The 17,447-nt window shown below is 38.8% G+C and overlaps 1 protein-coding gene across 1 annotated transcript; it reads right to left on the bottom strand.

Moving 5' to 3' along the window:
* Positions 1-2,199: 2,199 nt before the first annotated feature.
* LOC108925255 (uncharacterized) lies at positions 2,200-13,316 on the bottom strand. The gene is made up of 3 exons (XM_029257502.1): positions 12,980-13,316; positions 12,031-12,381; positions 2,200-2,315 (listed from the first exon to the last, which is right to left on the bottom strand). The coding sequence occupies exons 1-3, from the start codon at positions 13,314-13,316 to the stop codon at positions 2,200-2,202; spliced, it is 804 nt and encodes a 267-aa protein (XP_029113335.1).
* Between the last annotated feature and the right edge of the window lie 4,131 nt (positions 13,317-17,447).

Here is a 17,447-nt window from a genome sequence, read left to right on the forward strand (position 1 = left end):
TTGCAATTTATGTGTTCACCTGACATGTATAAACTGTCTTAGATTTAATGAGTTTAAGCAATAAATTATATATTTCTATATTTTTGATAGCAACTTCATTGACTAACTTTATTAAACTGTTCCCCATCTCTTTATTTCCAAACTAAAACCATATCAAGTTTCAAGTTTATTGTGATAGGTACAAGTATCATGAAATTCTTCTTGAATGCCTATCCACAGACTATGGACAAAGACAACAGAAATACTGCACAAACAAAACAATGAAAATGACAGTGAGTAATGCTAATAGCAATGACTATAAATAACAGTCCAACTCTAGTTACTAAAGCTGGCACATTGGTGAGTGTTGCATACTCTTACAGCAGTGTGGTAAAAGCTGTTTCTGTACCTAGCAGTGTGGGTTCCAATAGACCTGAGCCGCTTTGTAGATGGCAGAGAAGAGAAAAGTGCCCGTGCGGGGTGACTATGATCTCTCATGATGCGCATCTTCTTTCTGAGACAGCGTGTGGTGTAGGTGTCCTCGACTGCTAGTAGCTGTGTGCCGATGATTTCCTGAGCTGTTTTGACCACCTTCTGTAGAGCTTTCTTGTCCTGTATGGAGCAGCTGCCACACCAGGATGTAATACACCTTGTGGATGATAAATTGAAATATCTTGCTAGTGAGAGTACTGCTGAGTCGTGATACTTCTTTGGTGGGAATATTGTAGTTAATTGCACTTCATTCCACCAAATTTCTTAGGAATATGGTTACTGCTGTTTTCACAAAATGGATAAGATATTTTGCATGTATTAACTGCTTTATTGAATGTGCTCATTTCAAAACTAGTTGTAAATGGATTCAGTATCATCAAACAAAACATTTAAGAACTTTCAGTGCATTATGAACTTATAACTGTAAAAGTTTATGGTTTTAATAGCAGAGCATCAACCACTTCTCTTTATGATGTGCATTGAGTGCATAGTTTAAAATGATTCAAGTCATGTTCAGATACAGTTTGAAATAATCAGAAAAAAATATATCCATGAAATAAAACAGCGTTGCTAATAACACTTGTAAAAAGTTCAGAGTTAGAACTCTAACTTCAACACTACAAAGCTAAAAAAAATCTTATAAAGAGCTGTTAAAATGGTGAAAGTGGACGCTGTCATTCTCAGGAGTGGGCTGTGGTCAGGCTCCAGCTACACTCAATCTGCTTTTTTGTTTTCTTTCGTACGTCACACACTTATAAGTTGTCTTCAGCAATATGTGCATCTCTCTCACACTGGAATGACCCTGTATTATTCACATAGAAGAAAACATAAGAGTTAAATAACTCTGTAAAAGGTTTTTACTGATGGGAAGAATTTTATTGCATGTTTCAGCATTTCACTTCAGAGTACACACTCTCGTCCTTCAGCTCTCGTTTCTTTCCTCCTCTTTTAGCTGTTGTATCGGCAAAATGTAATGCAGCGTAGCTCAACATTTCTGGGTCTCGATGCTGTAAGAATAAAAAGAGTATTATTTAAAGCATGCTAATTGTAATTTATGATTTATCACTCTAAGACATCTTGAGCTTTAATAAAACACATTTAAAGATTTCTAGAATTCTGCAGTTTATTTATTTGTGACATTCTTAATTTAAAATAATTAGTAAGAAGAGCATATTCTAGACATGTATAATTCAAATCATATACAGGTGGCCCCCGATTTACGATGGTTCGATTTATGGTTTTTCCACTTTACGATGGTGAGCTGGCGATAGACATTCAGAAACCATACTTCAAATTTTGATTTTTTTTCCAGGAAAGCGATATGTGGTGCGATACTCTCTTGCAATGCTGGGCAGCAGCAGTGATCCGCATCTCCCAGTCTGTCACACAGGGGTGTGTAGTAGATGTATTAAATGCATTTTCAACTTATGATATTTTTGACTTATGATGGGTTTCACAGAACGAAACTCCATCGTAAATTAGGGACCACCTGCAAATGATGAAATATTGCATTGTTCCATTATTATGCATGTGTTGGGACAATCAGATGGCTTTAAGTAATAACAGCTGTCATATACCTCATCACAGAATTGGTTTGTCATGGAACTAACACTTTGCACCTGCTGGGAGTCCTGTGCATGTCTGCATCCTAAAAATAATCATTTAAAATGACATTTAGATTATATTTGCAAAAAATCAGTGAAGACATTGAAGAAAATAAATATTGTGCTAAAGGGACATCTTACTTGTGTTCTTATATATGTAGCAGACAAGGGCAATAATAAGAATGAGGCATAAAACCAAAGCAGCTCCCAAGCCGAGGAGTACAGGATTCACAGCAGTTTCTGCAACACATAGATGACATGCTGAAGGAACTGAAAAATATACTTCAACCATTCTGTCCTTTCTCTGTGGGATTGATTTATCAGTCTTTAATCCAAAAAATCACAGATTATGCAAATTTAGCAGAATACATTTTAAAGAAATATGGAAAATTTTTTAATAATTAAGATACAAATCTATATTATAATATACTGGCACAACATATAATAAACATTTAAGCAGCAAGTTTTCTAAGACAAAATATTTCTTATATAATTTATTTTTACTAGCATTTTCTTCACCATTCTTTTTTGTAAAACTACCTAGAGGAAACACAAAGTTATGTCTATATTATTACATTTTTTATTCCTTATAAGCACTTGTTTACATATTGGTGAATTTGCACTATTTTTGTAGGCAGGTTTGTTGTTCTCAGTCACAGATGTGACAAATAGAGGGTATTTAAGGTCAAGCGCTCTTTACAACCCCAATTCCAAAAAAGTTCTTAGAGTTGTGCTATACAATTTTGCATGTTTTGTTTCATTTTTATGTACTAAATTACAGTTAAGCACACACACACACACACACACACACACACACACACACACACACACACACTGACCGAAACCACTTGTCCCAAACGGGGTCGCGACACACCGGTGCCTAATCCAGCAACACAGGGTGCAAGGCATAGTTGGCCAAAGTCATGAGTGTATAAAATGCACTGGGATAGACTATAAAAGAAGAGGACTGCCTGTAGCTGTTTTTTTTTTTTTTTAGATCTTGGAACTTGGAGCAAAATGTTTATTACACACTCAAATCTTTATTAATATTTTTTTTTTTTTTGAGTCTTGCAACAATATTTGTTTTGGGTTGTGCTCTTCCTTGTTTTGTTGTAGAATATTAATATCAACAACAAATAAAAAATCACTTCTTGTTTAATGAATTAAGGTAAACATTTTTATACAGGGCCTGGTACTAAGATTCCCAGAATCAAACAAACTTCCTCAAAATATGCTATGTTCTATTGGAATGTCTTTACTAAGTGTCTACTTCATGTCCTTCAGCATCAAAAGCGGAGAAAGTAATACTTCTACAACCGATAATAATAATAAGCATAATCATACTACAAATATTACTAACAACAACAATAATAAAAATAATACCCACCTTTAATAACTAACCTGCTCCCTTTTCCGAAGAGTATGACCCCACATGTGACCACAGCACAGTAGTAAATCCCAGCATCAGAGCGCCTGAGGTTCCTCTTGGGGAGGCTGTAGATACAGCCGTGTGTAGGAGACCCAGCCTCAGGGCTCTTCTCACACTCATCTCTCCTGTTTCCATGGGTGTAAATGAGTCCCGGAAGGGATTCTCCTGAGCCGTGTCTGAACCAGTAAACACTGTGTTCTCCTGCACAGGTCTCACGGTCTACTGTACACTGCAGAGTCACCGAGTCTCCTGGATGCATTGGGTCTGACACCACCTGCTGCACCACAGTCCTGTTGTTGGACCTTTGATTTTCAGAACCTAAAACTGGTGATTTACGAACACATAGAGCACCCATATACATTACTGCAATATTTGAAAATCTGAATAATCAATTTGTAGTTAATGTTATGTCTGTATAATGTTTTAATATCTGTAAATACAGACAAAAAGCACAATACATTAATTATTAGAAACATAAATAATTACCTTTTATTGAAAGAAATGTTCCTGTTCCAAACAGCATTATGAAGTCCTTCATTCTTCCACAGTAATATACAGCAGAATCAGAATGTTCTGTTTTTGAGATCATTAAATGGTTACTTCCATTCCTCTTCTGTATTTCGAAGCGTTTTGAAGTGTTAAATTCATTGTGAAAGACGGGTTCTGAATTTTTTTCTGTGAATGCTATAATACGAGGCTTCTGTCCAAAATTTTGCTTAAACCAAGAAATATATTTCTCCTCTTTTGAAAAGAAGCATTGCAATGTTGCCGTATCCCCAAGGTGAACTATCAGCAGAGAACTGGGCTGATAAATTCTCTGACACCATGTCTCGCCTAAAGTAAAATATAGAAAATCATTTTAGTGTTATTTTTATATTCCAAATACTTATGAAACAACACAAGAATATACAGTGTCATTTTAAATTTTGTAAAGACTAAACAGCAGTAACTACACGAAATTAGAGAAAAAACTGAGTTGAACTCAAAACTGCACTTACATATGTTACTGAAAAGAACAAGAGTAGCAAAGAGTCTGATCACCACAGCAAAGGGCTCCTGTCGTGGGCAACACCTTAACTTTTCTATTAAAGACTGTGCGTGACCTTTATAGTCAAGAGGAGGATGTCACAAGTGCTAATAAAAAAAACAGTTGGACTGGTTTCTATAGTCTATATTTACACACATGACTGGGTGGCAGAATTTCCTTTCAAAGGTTTTCCTTGAGCTGATTGGCTGGATTTTTTTTCCAACATTCACGATTCTAAGTTGAAAATGTATGAATGACAGTTTCTTAAGTTGAATACATTCTTTTGTTTTGATACATATTTCTAATTTTTATAGCATTAAAGAAAACGTAGTCCTATACAAGGATTTCAACAAAAGGTGTCTGGGTACTTCGGTGTAATTTGAAAACACACCTGTACTCATCCAGAGTGAGAAAAAGGGCTGGCAAAATCATTCCAGACCCCTCACATCCAGGCCACTTCCTCTTCGAACCCCTGCCATCTGGCCAGCGCTACAGAGCACTGAGCACCAGGACAGCCAGGCACAAGAAAAGTTTCTTTCCTCAGGCCATCTACCTCATGAACAGCTAAATGCCCCCTGGGGAGTAAACCGGTGCAATACACAGCGTTATTTATAATTATATTTATTTATCACATCATATCTCTTACTTACATTCGCTTGCATTTGTATATAACATGCCTGTACATACATATAATGTCTAATGTCTATTTTTGTATATTGTGTACTTAATATTTTTCTATATTTTCATCTTTTATTCACTTATTCTATTTTTTTTAAAAATCTGTGTCTTGTCACTGTCATTCTGTCTCTGCTGTGGAAGTTTCTGCCACCAAGACAAATTCCTTGTATGTGTAAACATACTTGGCAATAAAGCTCATTCTGATTCTGATTCTATATCTCATAAACAAGTAAAGTATGCAAAGGTCAACATTCACTTTAGCAGACATTACTGATGCAGATGGAAGGAATGCAATGACTGATTCTTATCTCCTTTTCATTTTACGTTATCCTGAAATATTCATATATGAAGCTTATATAAATATAGCCTTAACATAGCCTTTACAAGTCTTTGCAGAGGCCTGTGGGTCACGTGCCAGTATAATCATTTTGTATATCATGAAATATTCAGAATCATGCTGGCTATTCTGAGGTTTAAAATTTTCTTAATAATTTTTTTTTTTAATTTTATTAATCAGTTGATAAAAATATGAGAAAAATTTGAGAAATTGATAAAATTGATAAATTGATAAAAAAAGAGTTAAAGCCGATCATTTACATGTTAAGGGTAGTTTGAGGTTACCAGTTCACCAGAAGCACATGTCTTTGAGCTGTGGGAGGAAACCACAATGAACAATGAGTAGAATGTGCAAACAGCACACAAACTGAGCTAGACTCATGCTTGAACCCACAGTGCATTCGCTGTGAGGCATCCACTATGTTATTTTGCCACAGAAAGATAATAGATCAAAATGGCAAAATAAGAAAGAAAAATATTACTAAGATAAATTATGAGGGGAGAATATAGCATGACACATTTCCAATTACATTTACATTTACATTTACAACATACGTAAATTTTAAATATATAAATATAGAAGGGGGCAGAGTGGTGCAGCAGGCTTGGCTGGGTCCTGCTCTCTAGCAGGTCTGGGGTTCTGCTTGGGGTGCCTTGTGATGGACTGGCGTCCCGTCCTGGGTGTATCTCCCCCGCCCCCCTGTCCCTGTGTATGTGTAAACATGCAATAAAAATAGCAGATTCAAGATTCAAGATTGAAGAGTTTATTGTCATGGGTACAGTAAACAGTCTGTTACACCATACAATGAAATTTTTACTCTGTGAATCCTCTCAGCAGCCTATGACATAAATTATAAGGCCATAAGGAAAGAAGACACAAGTCGTAAATTACAAATTTACAAAATTACTATAAGTGCAAATGCAAGAAACAAAATTATGTGCATGTATAAAGTGTACAGTGTGCAATGTAAACATGGAAGACATGCATGTGCAAAGTCCTGCAGAAGTAGATTGGGTCCATGTTGTTATTCACATCTGAAAAGGGATGTCTGTCTGTGAGCAAAGTATGCAGAGGTAGTGTGTAGTCTCTGATGTTATTTGCATTGTGTGTGTGTGTGTGTGTGTGTGTGTGTGTGTGTGTGTGTGTGTGTGTGTAGGAAGGATGGGGTAGTTGACACTTCTTAGGATCAGAGGGTAAGCTGTGTCTGCAGTGATGGGGGTGAGGCAGAGGATGTGTGTCATTCACAAGCCGGATGGCCTGTGGGTAAAAACTGTTTTTCAGCCTTGAAGTTCTGGTTTTAACACACCTATAACATCTGCCTGATGGTAAGCGTGTGAAAAGGCTGTACTGGGGGTGACTAATGCCCTTGATGATTCTGATCACTCTCCTGATGGCTCTGGCCTGGTAGAGGCTCTCCAGTATTGGTAAGGCCGTTCCAGAAATGGTTTGAGCAGCTCTCACCACCCGCTGCAGAGCCTTACAATCCTGTACTGTGTAGCTTCCAAATCACACTGTGATAGAGCTGGTGGAGACACTCTTGATTGCACACCTGCAGAATTTTCTGAGAATTTGGCTTGGCATGTCGAATTTCCTCAGCCTTCTCAAGAAGTGCAGACGCTGATTTCTTGACCAGATGTGTTGTGTTGTGAGACCAGGTGAGATCTTAAGTAATGTGATCACCCAGGAATCTGAAGCTGCTCACCCTCTCCACCACTGTCTCACCAATATGCAGTGATGAGTATTGGTCCCTGTTTCTCCGTGGATCTATTATGAACTCCTTTGCTTTGTTGGCATTGAGGGAGAGATTGTTGTCCTGGCAGCACTTCACTAGGTCAGCCACTTCCCTCCTGTATGCTGACTCATTGCTTCCCGTTATCAGCCCAATGACTGTCGTGTCATCAGCAAATTTGTTGATGCTGGTATTTTTCTGAGAGGCCACACAATCATGGGTGAAGAGTGCATAGAGCATGTGTTCCTGTGTTTATGGTTATTGACCTGGATGTATGGTTCCCAATTCTAACGGACTGGGGTCTTAGAAAGTCCAGAACCCAGTTGTAGAAGAGTGGGTGGCACACCAAGATTGTAAAGCTTGTTGGTGAGCTTCAATGCTATCACTGTGTTGAATGCCGAGCTATAATCAATAAACAGCATTCGAACACACACGCACACACGCACACACGCACACACGCACACACACTTTCTGAACTGCTTGTCCCATACGGGGTCGTGGGGAACCGGAGCCTAACCCGGCAACTCAGGGCGTAAGGCTGGAGGGGGAGAGGACACACCCAGGACGGGACGCCAGTCCGTCGCAAGGCACCCCCAAGCAGGACTCGAACCCCACACCCAGCGGAGAGCAGGATCCGGGCCAACCCACTGCACCATCGCGCCCCCCAGCATTCAGACATTGCTCTCGTTTTCCAGGTGGGTGAGGGCAGTCTGTATTGTTGTGCTGATGGCATCCTCAGTGGATCTGTTCCATCTGTATGCGACCTGTAGAGGGTCCAGAGTGTCCGGAGTGATGGTCTGGATGTAACTCCTGACGATTCTCCTGAAGCACGTCATCACTATTGGAGTCAGTGCAACGGGTGGAGGAGTACACAGAGACATCTGCCACGGTGGGCGCCATCTGATATCAGATGTGTAATTTGTAAGAGATTTTGAATATGTTTTCATCTTGGGTTGGATTTAACAGTTTCCAGAGTAGTTCTAATACTCTCAATTTTGTTGCAATTAAATTTAATCTGTGTTTGAAAGATAAGGCAGGAAATTTTTATGTTCTGTGAAAAAAGTGAACTGTTTGTGGCTCAAAAATGTATATATAGGAATATGGCAATATATAGGATATTGGAATGCAGGAATATATCTTGCTATGTAAATGAATGGTAATCGTTTTTAGGATACTTTTATTTACAACAGATCAGCACAACTGAAATACATTTGGTATGTGGATGGGGTGGGAGCGGGGCGCTGAGGCTTTATTGTAAGCACTCTTGTGTGTATCAGCACCATGTGGCTACTCTTGGTGTCTGCTTCAACATGTAGACAGTGGAGGGAGACAGAGACCGGCTTTCTTCCGTATTGTGCTGACAGTGCAGTGTCCATCTGGACGTCGACATTAAGTGGGTTAACTGTCAGTGTTGTTGATATCAGTAGTGATTGGGAATTACTGTTTTTTGCAGTTTTGCTAAGCAGGTGATGTAAATGTAAACACTGGACTGGAATAGAGACTGATTTTTCTCACACTGATAGTGTGATCACATTATCTAAAAGAACTCAGAACAAAAAGTAAAATTTAAAGTTACCTGCTGCCTTCTACTTTCCAATTACTTAAAACTCTTAGTGTAAAATGTGCATTAATACTGTAGGCTATTCCAACTTGCTGTCACGTCCACACCCACGCCCACAACCACACCGCAATCGCAAAGCATTTGTGCGGGATCATCTGAATGACTCAATCTGTACGTTTTAAGTTTCATTCTTCTGTACCATCACCAGAAGTGGATAGTAATGCATTACATATAATTTGTTAATTGTGCGTTCTGGTGAAACTGTCCTTTCTACAGTAGTTTTTCAGTTTTGTATAACTACATTTTTGAAAGAAAAAATATTACATAATATTTTATTGTTATATACAATATAACATGTATATACACACACACACACACACACATTTTCTGAACCGCTCGTCCCATACGGGGTCACGGGTAACCGGAGCCTAACCCGGCAACACAGGGCGTAAGGCCGGAGGGGGAGGGGACACACCCAGGACGGGACGCCAGTCCGTCGCAAGGCACCCCAAGCGGGACTCGAACCCCAGACCCACCGGAGAGCAGGACTGTGGTTCAACCCACTGCGCCACCGCACCCCCTACCAACATGTATATATTATATATATATATTATATATATATAATATTTTATAATATTGTGGGGTGAAATATTTTTACTCCATTATACTTGTCTCACCCTCTCTTTTTACTATTACAGGTGTGCTGTGCAGCACAATGCAGGAGGTGGAAGCTGCCAAATGGACATCTCCTAAAAGCCTACCCTATTCTAAAAGATTAATGATGACCAGCTGCTGCAAGCGGAAGGGAGATCAATAAGGACTTTAAAAGCAACTGGTCTGAGGGCTTACTGGAGTGATCACAAGAGGTTCTGATATGGCTCTTCAGTTTGTGCTGTAAGGGGCATTTCATCCCACCCACAATTTTTCCCCACTGAACCCTTTTTATAGCATACCACTGCCTCTCATTGGAACAAGTGGTGGTTGTTATGATTGGGTTTTCCAAACGAAAAGGTATACTGGCTACATGTCCACCTACACTTTATACATACATTGTCATCCTTGTCTGCTAAAGGATGTCAGTCTGAGGATGCATGAACTTCCATTTTCATGTTCCACCTGCTCTGGGGTAAATTACAAGAAATTACTTTTACCTGAGTGTTTTTTTTTTTTTAAACAATTCCTTTACTTGAGTTCTGCATTTGACTACGCTACTGTTTTTATTACTACTTCACTACTGCATTTGACTGCTCTGCCCACCTTTTACATGTTTGGACTCCTCCTACAATTAGTTGTGAAAATAAGAAAAAAGACAATGAAATGTGAGGTATAAAAATAGGTTTAAATGGTTTCTACAGTGTTAGGGTCCTCTGTGTACCATGTACTGTGTGCACTCCTGTGACCAAATAGCCAGTTTTATTGGATTTGATCTTCTGTGTAAAGTGATGGGGAACTCACACACACACACACTTTCTGAACCGCTTGTCCCATACAGGGTCACAGGGAACCAGAGCCTACCCGGTAACACAGGGCGTAAGGCCGGAGGGGGAGGGGACACACCCAGGACGGGACGCCAGTCTGTCGCAAGGCACCCCAAGCGGGACTCGAACCCCACACCCACCGGAGAGCAGGACCCGGTCCAACCCACTGCACCACTGCGCCACCACGCCCCCTTACTGATGGGGAACTCTTCAGTGCCCATGTAGTTGAACCTGAAACACCACAGTGTACAGCCTTATACATTCTGACAAGAGGAATGCAATTTCCCATCCTGTACCATAGTGTCCGGTCATTTATATTTATAAATAAATTTTCATAAATAGTCACGTATTAGAACTATTCTCTTAATCCCACTGATTCTTACACATATTAATCAATTTATTGAATCTGTTCATTTTAAAACTGATAACTGAATTTAACAGGATGTAAGAAATAATTTTAAAACTTCTAACACAGCAGTATATAACTAAAAATATTAAAAGTTTACATGCAAAAAATATTTATTATTATTTGTTTTTAAAATGTCATTTCATCCTAAATTAACAACAAAACATCTGAACCTCACATGCCTTACGAAGGAAGCCCATATTACATACTGACTGAAGCCATGTTTCATTGTAATTTTCAGTTCTAGGTTGTTCGTCTCACATCTGAATACACACTTTCCTGCTTCATCTCTCTCCTCTTTCTTCCACTATCCACGCTTTTCTTGTCAGTAAAGTGCAAAGCAGCATAATTCAGCATTTCTGCTTCATGGCACTGTGAGAGAAAGAATATGCTTAAATAGCTCAATTCCAATTGAACAAATACTTCAAACATTTGTAATTGTAATTATAGAAACTATTTACCCTAATATTTTGTAACTGTCAGAGGTAAAATGGTTTGCATTAGCAATGATTAAACAATTAGTAAAATGATAAAATGATTTGTTTTCACGATCAATGTAATGTTTCCAATAAATTTATAGTACTTACTTCACAGCAATATTTATCTCAGCAGATCAAAATGTCCAGAGTTTTGGTTTGCAACAAGATTTTAATTTCAAACAAGGAAAGAAAGTTGAACAAGGTAATTTCAAAGAAGGTAAGAAGGCCTTTCTACATATACCTGAGCTCTGGGTCCTTCTATCACTCGGCGATCATCATGAACTTGCTCAGAGGCACATGCTGTTTGGTCATATTAATGGCAATGCATTAAGCAGAAATACAGTTGTTTAGAACGAAGTCAGAATGTGTTTATCTAATATTGAGTTAGTAGTTAAATCAGATACATAAAGGTTATATTTTTCATTCACAGCATAATGTCTAAAATATACAATGTCAAACAGTTATGTTGTAATCAATGTGAAGATATTAATTATTTTGTTATGCTTAAATGATGATTGGGTTTTAGTTCTGATTGCATGTTCCCTAGCTAAAAAATGGGTAAAACCAGGTCTATAATGTATTTCATAGTGTCTCTTGCCTGTACGGTGCTCACAGTATGTCTTCTTATTAATTCTGGTCCATAGAAAAACAATGAAAAGAATGACACAGAAAACAACAGCGAGTCCCAAGGCAAGCACTGCTGGGCTTGAAAACCAAGACAAACACTTGGGTCCTGTATGATATAAAAGAAATGTATTCATAGAAAAATTATGAGCAATGTGATTCTGAATATAATATTATAATTACTTACTATTCCTTATTAACACCTACCTTCAATGTTCACATGTGTTCCATTTCCAAACAGTATCTCCCCACATGTGACCACAGCACAGTAGTAAATCCCAGCATCAGAGCGGCTGAGGTTCCTCTTGGGGAGGCTGTAGACACAGTTGTGTGTAGGAGACCCAGCCTCAGGGCTCTTCTCACACTCATCACTCCTGTTTCCATGGGTGTAAATGAGTCCCGGAAGGGATTCTCCTGAGCCGTGTCTGAACCAGTAAACACTGTGATCTCCTGCACAGGTCTCACTGTCTACTGTACACTGCAGAGTCACCGAGTCTCCTGGATGTACTGTGTCTGATATCAGCTGCTGCACCACAGCCCTGCTGTTGGATTGTAGTTCTTCTGAATCTGAATAGGATTGCAGATTTAAGATAACTAAAAGGCAAGTATGAAATGTTTTGTTGAATACTGAGCCCCACACTCACCCGCCAGACACCATTTTTTTTCACTATACCCAGCAACATTGAGTCATTAAATAATACACACACACACACACACATTCTCAGAACCGCTTGTCCCATACGGGGTCACGGAGCCAACCCGGTAACGCAGGGCATAAGGCCGGAGGGGGAGGGGACACACCCAGGACGGGACGACAGTCCGTCACAAGGCACCCCAAGCGGGACTCGAACCCCCAACCCACCGGAGAACAGGACTGCAGTCCAACCCACTGCGCCACCGCACCCCCATCATTAAATAATATACTCTTACAATAAGATTTTAGTTATAGTGTGATGAGCCAACATTCTAGTAATTACTTTAGTGTAATAATAGTTACAAGTTTTTATATGTACTTTGTAAGTATATCAAACGGCAATGCATATGTACTGTAAATATTGAGTATTTATCTGAATTATTCAGTCTGTACTCTAAATCCTAAGTAAAAGGAAACCAATCAGCTGTGAGGGATAATGAGCAAAATAAAATGTATAATTACCCTTTATGATGAGGAAAGTTCCAGTTAAAAAAATCATTTCATAATTTATGACTTTCCCACAGTAATATGTTGCAAAATCTGATTCCTGAATTTCAGAAATTGTCAAGTTGTTGCTGCTCTCATCTGAATGTATTTTGAAGCGCCCATGCTCAAACTCTTTGTAAAACACAGGATTTGAATATTTATGAGTTGTTGCTATATGATGAGGTTTCCCTCCAACAGTGTGCTTAAACCAGACTACATACTCAGTTTCATACTTTGAGAAAAAACACTGAAAAGTCACAGTGGCTCCAATCTGAACAGCCAGCAGTGGAACGGGCTGAAAAGTTTGTGTCATATCTGAAAGCAGCAAAGAAAACACAACAATTAATTAAAATAATATGAAAAGATGGCACATTACCCTATTAAAAGACACATGAAATGTTGTTACCTCTTGATCTGATGCAATTTTACATGAGTGTAATGCATATAATGTTGCATGGGTGGCACAGCAAGTAGTGCTTCTGTTTCGCAGTGCCTGGGTGGTGTGAGAGAATTAGGGTTCTATCCCCATTCTGTTTGTATAGAGTTTGCATGTGTCTGGATGGGTTTCCTCCTGAAGACATGTAATTCGGGTAAATTGGTGATGTCGAATTGCCCGTAGTGCTTGAGTGCATGTGTGGCTACCCTGCGAAGGACTGGTCTTTCCACCCCATTGGCTAAGACTGCATTTTTAATGACAGTTCAAATTCATTACACATATAATTATGAAAAACTGATATTTAAAATATAACCCTGTTCGGAGAAACCATTGAAGTGTTCTACTCCAATTGTCTACAATATATGCTTACATACTTTGCTCTCTGGGACTTTATGATTTTGTCACAATCAGCTTTACTCAGAATTTCTGTTATTAGCATTAGTAGTAATTCTTGGAGCATATAATGCAATTAATGACACTGCTAAGTGAAATCAATAAGTAATAACCGCTACAGCCATACTTACATATTTCAGTGAAAATTAGAAGAGGCAAACAGAGTTTGATCATCTTCAGCAACTCGTCTTTCTTGCAACAAGCCTGTCTGCTCTCCTTAGACTTAGCAGGTCAACAGTCATGTAAAATGATAATGTTACAGTGATGCATGAGCAGGGTCAGTCCCACTGCCTTATTTGATTGGTTGAACAAGCAAGTGTGATACTTTCCACAGTGTAATTTCCTTTTAAGACTGCATTTCTGGGGCTTGTAGGTCACAACCAATTTTTCCAAAGTGACCCCATTTGTTCTTGGTTTTCAAAGAAGAAGTGTTACTTGGTTTTTTCTATGTAACTTAAGTTTTCCTGAGTATTGCAAGAACTAGAGTAAATGTGGACAGAAATAACTTAATCGCCCTGTTATTAAGGACACACAGGGCCTTTGTCAATAGGCCTGTATGCTTTTAGTAACCAAGCAAATGACATTCCACTATAGTTAAATTACATTTAACATAAAGAGCGTTAGACATCTATATTAATTTAGACACGTGAAACAACTTATGTGCACATATGACATTGAAGGTCAGTTTAACGTCAAAACTGGAATTTTTCAGCCTCTTGTTTCTATGGGTTGGGCCCTGTTAGAAACAGCTGATAAAGCTAAAGATAAACTGAAAATTCACTCTAAGATTTTTTTTTTCATGAACAGCTCATATAATGCAGTGACCATTTTTATTACCTTTTACATCATGAAGCAACACTGAGGTCTAATTTAAAATGAGTGAAAATAAAAACAAGAAAAGCCAACTCATTTTCACAACCTCTTATTCAAAGGCTGTGTTATTGTTATAAATGTTGTTACACATTTCTCCATCAGGTGAAAAAGGACAGTAAAACAGTGGAGTAAATAAAGGGTGAGTTGCATAGTAATGGGATCACAGGAAAGAACAAATTTGAAGTGTTTCACTTTTAAAATTAACTAGATGTCTCATGGTAAACTTCACACAACTGGGCACAAGAACGTGGTTGATACTTTGCATGAAAATGTTGTTCAGCACGTGGTTGAGTTTGCTTTGAAAATTGTAAAATAATAGAAAATGATTCTCTGTTTATTGCTGGGTAGTTTCTTTAAAACTCTCTGAGAAAGCAGAGATAAATGAAAGATACACTGAACATGTCTGCTCTGTGACAATGCCTGCTCCCTTTTCCCTCCACAAGTTTGGAGTTTCTTTTCTACCAGAGTGCTTTTTGCTGCCCCTAAAGGCAACAAAGCGGGCCATTTTTGTTCTGTAATAAAGAAACTTTAGAAAATACAGTAGGGAAGAAAATGCTATTAAAATGTATCTCGCTCATTTTCATCAGCGGCCTTTCTTTGCCAGGGTCGCAGCATTCAGGACCCTATCCCAAAATCACTGGGCTCAAGGCTGGGGAGTTAACCCTAGGGAGACACAGATGCTAAGGGCCATTCACAAACTACAAGCAATTTTCCCATCACCAATTCACCTGAACAGTATTTCTTTGAACTGTGGGAGGAAACCAGAGCGCCTGGAGGAAATCCATGCACATACAGGGAGAAAATGCAAACTTCACTTAGCTGGATTTGAGCGTGTGTCCTAACAATCCAGGCACCCTGAGACACCAGTGCAACCTGCTGTGCCATCATGAAAGTCAATAAATGAAAAAAAGAAAATTTACATGTTTATCTCTAAAAATGTCCAAGGCAGATGCTTGTAACCCAAGGCAAGAATTGTATTGTACAATATCTGTCTGGGCACTGATATTGATGTGCAGTATATCAGTTTGTGGGCAGATGCGTTGGCCTCAAAGTCCTTGTGATAAGGTTGTACACGAGTCAATGTTTGTCTGACAAGTTTCTTCTTCTGATAGCTGGCTGGCAACTGTTAAGGTTGCTGAAGAGGCATAAAAAAGGAAAGCAGCCATCATTTGTTAAACTGCACACATCCTGGCATGGAACATCTCCAAGTAGTACCTGGAATAGTCTATTAGGTGCTCAAGGCAAGATACTGGAGAGAAAGCAGAGCAGCAGCATACAAAGAGGGAACCAGCTTGAGTAGAAGCTGTGGGATTTGTTCACTGACTCAGGGCATGGATGATGGCCCAGGCTGTGCCATGTGTTGCCCTCTGAGTGCAGGTGTGAGATCTAATGCAAACTGGTGTCTCAGGTATACCACATTTCTTCATACAGCTGTAACTTTTCTCCAGAACAACCTACAATGATTTGTTTAAACATCAAGGTTATTTTTATAGAAACAATTTGGGGTATGTACCTCACTTAGGCATACTGTAGCAGGAAGCAGGAGTCAAAGCTTGGTCCTTTGGCTCTAAAGCAGGTACTCCAATTACTGTGCTCTTTACACATTTGGCCTCTGACTTCTGAGATCAATAGCTGCACCCCTGCAATTTCCACCTCCGGTGCAACAGAACCATCGTTATACAAGTTCTTCTCAAGTTATGACATATGCAACTTATCCTTGCTGTTTGGATAAAGACCTTTTGGATTTCAAACCTTGTTCCTTGGACCACAACCTTCTGGATCAAGCTCATCACATTTTAGACAAGGATCTTGTGGATCTCAACCCTCACTTCCCGAACCACTGCCATGCCCCTTCGGATCACGATCACTGGACTTCGACTGGATCTTCAAAACCCTTGGAATTCAGACCACAACCTGGATCGTGATTCGGACCCACACCCACACCACAAAATGCCACCTGGACGGTTTTATTATCCGTGGCAGACACTCTAAAGTGGTTCTGTGCCTCTTCACCTACCCACCTTGGCAGATCACGCTAATGTTACCAACTCAGCTATGCACTTGCATTTCAATACTCCACGCAAAATCATGACAACCATATTCCCATTCCATTATAACTGCTTCACCTGTTGAACGATAACACTACTAGATTCTCTAATAGACTCATTCAGCTCCGCTGTCGTAAAGAACGGTTCAGGAAATCATTCCTACCGTTCGCAATAACATTGTACAACAGCTCACCTCTATGTGACAGATGAACTATTCAGCACTATTGTTAGTTCATTTTGTTACTACTCATAATGATTATATTACCATTCTGCACAACTTGCACTATATACTGTTGCACTACTTGCACTACATACTGTTTTGATTTATTTACTTAATATACTTATTTATCATTCCTCCAACCGTATATATAATTGTACATATTTTTAACTTGTATTTTTCCACTTGTTTTATATGTTTTTATAGTTTTTATATTGTTTTTATTTTATTTTTTTATATTGCAAATATTTTCAGACTTGTTCTGCTGCTGTAACATAATAATTTCCCTTGTGGGATGAATAAAGTATATCTATCTATCTATCTATCTATTACAAGACATCAAATTTCATATTGACTCAGTGTGTCCACAGATGATTTTGTTTTATTCACAAAAACATTGTATAAGAAAAACCACAAAACCACAAAATGATAAACACGGAACTGTAATAAATATTCCATTCTCATTTACTAAGCTGA

Source organism: Scleropages formosus, chromosome 13 (assembly GCF_900964775.1).
Source record: "Scleropages formosus chromosome 13, fSclFor1.1, whole genome shotgun sequence".
NCBI lineage: Eukaryota > Metazoa > Chordata > Actinopteri > Osteoglossiformes > Osteoglossidae > Scleropages > Scleropages formosus.